The sequence below is a fragment of the Buceros rhinoceros genome, unplaced genomic scaffold (genome assembly GCF_000710305.1).
Source record: "Buceros rhinoceros silvestris isolate BGI_N320 unplaced genomic scaffold, ASM71030v1 scaffold42829, whole genome shotgun sequence".
Classification (NCBI taxonomy): domain Eukaryota; kingdom Metazoa; phylum Chordata; class Aves; order Bucerotiformes; family Bucerotidae; genus Buceros; species Buceros rhinoceros.
Window position 1 is genome coordinate 902 of NW_010432921.1, and position 4,412 is coordinate 5,313.

At 42.3% G+C, this 4,412-nt stretch overlaps 1 protein-coding gene across 1 annotated transcript; it reads left to right on the forward strand.

Moving 5' to 3' along the window:
- Nucleotides 1-554: 554 nt before the first annotated feature.
- DSEL (dermatan sulfate epimerase-like) lies at nt 555-4,205 on the forward strand. The gene has a single exon (XM_010143928.1). The coding sequence runs from the start codon at nt 555-557 to the stop codon at nt 4,203-4,205; it is 3,651 nt and encodes a 1,216-aa protein (XP_010142230.1).
- The last annotated feature ends 207 nt before the right edge of the window (nt 4,206-4,412 follow it).

Consider the following 4,412-nt stretch of genomic DNA (forward strand, 5'->3'; position numbering starts at 1 on the left):
TTGCTAAGTGCTGTAAATTCCCTGTTTCATCAAATACAACACATTGTTTTGAATAAATTATGTCGTTTTGTGATCAGTGGAGTTTTTGTCAGCTCTAAAGATGGATTTTGACCTAATTGAAAGCTTTTTTAAAAAAAAGTAAAAAAAAAAGTAAATGTATGACTGATTCCTTTTTTCAAGTTTTTCAAGTTATTGAGGGAGAATGTTTCAGTCTCTTACTGTGCGTTGTCAACCTGTGTTCTATATGCATATCATAGAGATTTTAATTTTCTCCTAATTTTACTATTTATACTGTGGTGTTGTGTTTGAGAAAAGTGTGAACAGACAAGTCTCCTGAGAATTAAGTTTTCAACAGCCTTTTTATTTCGGTGCCGTAGCTGGGCTTACAAGTAATCTGAGTATCCATTAGAATGCAAGGTACACGCTGAGTCTTTGCTCTGAAAAATACGCCTTAAGATGTTCGCTTTTGTACTAACTGGATCAAAGTTTGATGTCTGAACATTGTGTTTTGTTAGGAAATGCATGCCTGGGGAAGAGGAGCTGCCTGATGGATCATGGCTCTGATGGTCACGGGGCATACTTTATTTCTAGCATTAATGATGTTTGCTGTCTTCACTGGTGAAGAATCTGTGAGCAACTATTCTGATTGGGTGACTTTCATCGAAAATGTAGATCAATATGAAAAACAGCAACTTGAAGGTCTTAGTGCTGAGCAGAAGCTGAAAAAACCAGTTCTTCACCCAAGCTTGTATTTCGATGCTGAAGAAGTTCAGAAGCTGAGGCAGAAGGCTCGCACCAGCCATTCCCATCTATTTCGAGCCATCAGAAGTGCGGTGACGGTTATGCTGTCCAACCCTTTATACTACCTACCTCCACCCAAGCACACTGATTTTGCTGCAAAGTGGAATGAGATTTATGGTAACAATCTGCCACCTCTGGCGTTTTATTGTTTGCTCTGCCCCGAAGATAAAGCTGCGTTTGATTTTGCTCTAGAGTATATGGATAGAATGGCTGGCTACAAAAACTGGCTGGTTGAGAACGCACCTGGAGATGAAGTGCCACTTGGTCACTCCCTAACAGGATTTGCCACTGCTTTTGACTTCTTATATAATTCACTGGAAAAGGAGAGGAGGCAGAAATACCTGGAGAAGATCTGGTCCGTAAGTGAGGAAATGTACGAGTACTCAAAAGTTCGTTCCTGGGGAAAGCAGCTTCTCCATAATCACCAAGCGACCAATATGCTGGCTTTGCTTATTGGGGCTTTAGTTGCGGGGGTGGACAAAGGATCTCAGGCAAATATTTGGAAACACGCTGTTGTTGATGTGATGGAGAAGACAATGTTTCTGCTCAATCATATTGTAGATGGGTCTCTGGATGAGGGAGTAGCTTACGGGAGTTACACAGCCAAGTCAATAACCCAGTATGTGTTTCTGGCCCAGCGCCACTTTGGTATCAACAACTTGGGGAATAACTGGCTCAAAATGCACTTTTGGTTTTACTATGCCACCCTATTACCTGGCTTTCAGAGGACTGTGGGCGTAGCAGATTCCAATTACAACTGGTTTTATGGTCCTGAGAGCCAGCTGGTTTTCCTGGACAAGTTTATCATGAGGAATGGAGCCGGCAACTGGCTGGCCCAGCAGATTAGAAGACACAGACCCAAGGATGGGCCGATGGTGCCGTCCACTGCACAGAGGTGGAGCACACTACACACCGAATTTATATGGTACGCTGCTGAAATCACTCCTCAGCCACCTCCTGACTATGGTGCTGCTAAAATGCATGTGTTTCCTAACTGGGGAGTTGTTACTTATGGGGCTGGACTGCCAAATGGTCAGACAAACACCTTTGTGTCCTTTAAGTCTGGAAAACTTGGTGGACGTGCTGTCTATGATATCGTTCACTTTCAACCATATGCCTGGATTGATGGGTGGAGGAGTTTCAATCCAGGACATGAACACCCTGATCAGAACTCCTTCACTTTCGCTCCCAATGGACAGGTGTTTGTATCTGAGGCTCTTTATGGACCTAAACTCAGCCACCTGAACAATGTCTTGGTCTTTGCTCCATCTCCTACGAGCCAGTGCAACCAGCCTTGGGAGGGACAGCTTGGTGAGTGTGCCCAGTGGCTGAAGTGGATTGGTGATGAGGTTGGAGATTCAACCGGAGAAATTGTAACAGCCTCCCAGGCTGGAGACATGATGTTTGTGAGTGGAGAGGCGGTATCTGCTTACACATCAGCAATGAAATTGAAAAGTGTGTATCGCGTTTTGCTGCTCTTAAATTCTCAGACGTTGTTGGTAGCAGACCACATCGAGAAGGAGGAAGACTCTCCTGTTAATTCCGTCAGTGCCTTTTTTCATAATCTTGACATTGACTTTAAATACATACCCTATAAATTTAAGAACAAATACAATGGAGCTATGATGGACGTCTGGGATGCCCACTACAAGATGTTTTGGTTTGACCATCATGGGAGTAGTCCTGTTGCTAGGATACAGGAGGCAGAACAAGCTGCTGAATTCAAAAAGCGATGGACGCAGTTTGTAAATGTTACCTTTCCAATGAAAAACATGCTTACAAGGATTGTTTACCTTTTCTATGGCCCGTATGTCAATGTTTCTAACTGTAGACTCTTAGATAATGCAAAATCTGGATTTCAGGTTTCGCTCAGTGTCAACAACACCGAAAATACCATCTCTGTTGTGACCGAATATCAGGATTTAAAGACGAGGTTTGATTACTTGGGATTTGGTGGTTTTGCCAAAGTAGTTCATGAAAACAGAGTGACCAGGTTTGGCCTAGGTACTGAATCTGTGAAAAAACAGATAAAAAGCACTAGGGTGGTTTTCCCATTTGGATTCAAAGTGAATGTAATCGCAGGGTTAATTTTGGGTGTGAGTTTGGTCATACTGGCTTTTCAGTGGCGGTTTTACATATCCTTCGGTAAAATGTTGCGTTGGATCCTGGTACTGGTTGTCACTCTGTGGCTTATTGAGTTGGTGGATGTGTGGCGTGTGTGTACTCAGCCCATCTGTGCAAAGTGGAGCAGTGACATGACAAGGCTAGAACGTGATAAAGGCAATAAAGCCAAACACTTAGAAGGAAACCCCGTTGTTTTGCCAGATGTTATCATTACTTCACTTCCCACTTCTGGTGCAGAGATTTTAAAACAGCTGTTTTTCAATAGCAGTGACTTCTTGTACATCAGGATACCTACACCCTATCTCGAAATTCCGGAGACGGAGTTTGAAATTGATTCCTTTGTAGATCCGTGTGAATGGAAGGTTTCTGATGTCCAGAACGGTCATTTTCGTCTTATCCAAGGGTGGCTTCAGTCTCTAGTTCGAGGCACAAAGTTACATTTACAAAATATTCATTTATATGAAGCCAGCAGAAGTAAAATTGCTCAGCATTCTGCCATAAGCAAAGACAAAAAGAAAAGATCCAGAAAGAGAGAATCTCTCTCAGAGCAAAGAAGCAGGGCGAGAGGGAGTCCAGATAAAGACGCTGAATATATTAGGGAACTGAGAAGACATCTCGTCTACTATCCTAATGCACGACCTGTGCTTAGTTTAAGTAGTGGGAGCTGGACGTTAAAGCTTCCCTTCTTTCAGGAAATCCTGGGACCGTCAATGAGAGCATTATATGTAGTAAGGGACCCGCGGGCATGGATCTATTCGATGTTGTACAAAAATAAGCCAAACCTTTACTCCTTGAAAAAAGTTCCACAGCACTTGGCCGCCATGTTTAAAGGGGAGGATGGTAAAGGAAAATGTCGTGTAAATGAAGGCTATGCCTTTGAATATGAGTCCTTAAGAAAAGAACTTTCAAATTCTAATTCGAACGCTGTTTCTGTGTTGTCCTATTTGTGGCTAGCAAACACAGCAGCAGCGCTGAGAATAAATGGGGACTTGCTGCCAACAAATTATCAGCTGGTCAAGTTTGAAGATATTGTGAGCTTTCCTCAGAAGACAGCTGAAACAATTTTTGCCTTTCTGGGTATTCCTCTTCCTCCTGCTAGCTTAAACCAAATATTATTTGCCACCTCCACCAGTCTTTTCTATCTTCCTTATGAAGGGGAAATTTCACCAAGTAGTGTCCATGCCTGGAAAGAAAACATGCCCCGTGAAGAGATTAGACGGATTGAAGATATCTGTTGTTCTCTAATGGACCACTTAGGATACCCAAAGTTTGTAGAATAAATGCTGCCGGTCAGCAGAAATTTGCACTAATGATCTCTGACTCCCAATTTGTGGATAAATATTAGAGAAGTTTGTTTATTCTTGTAAAATGTGTACAGTCTGCTACTTCAAGAGAGATTATTTTAAGAAAAAGATAGTTGTTCCTGCAACTGTGTTGGTTTTGCTTTGGTTTGGTTTGTTTTTTAAAAAAACTTGTAACTACATTTG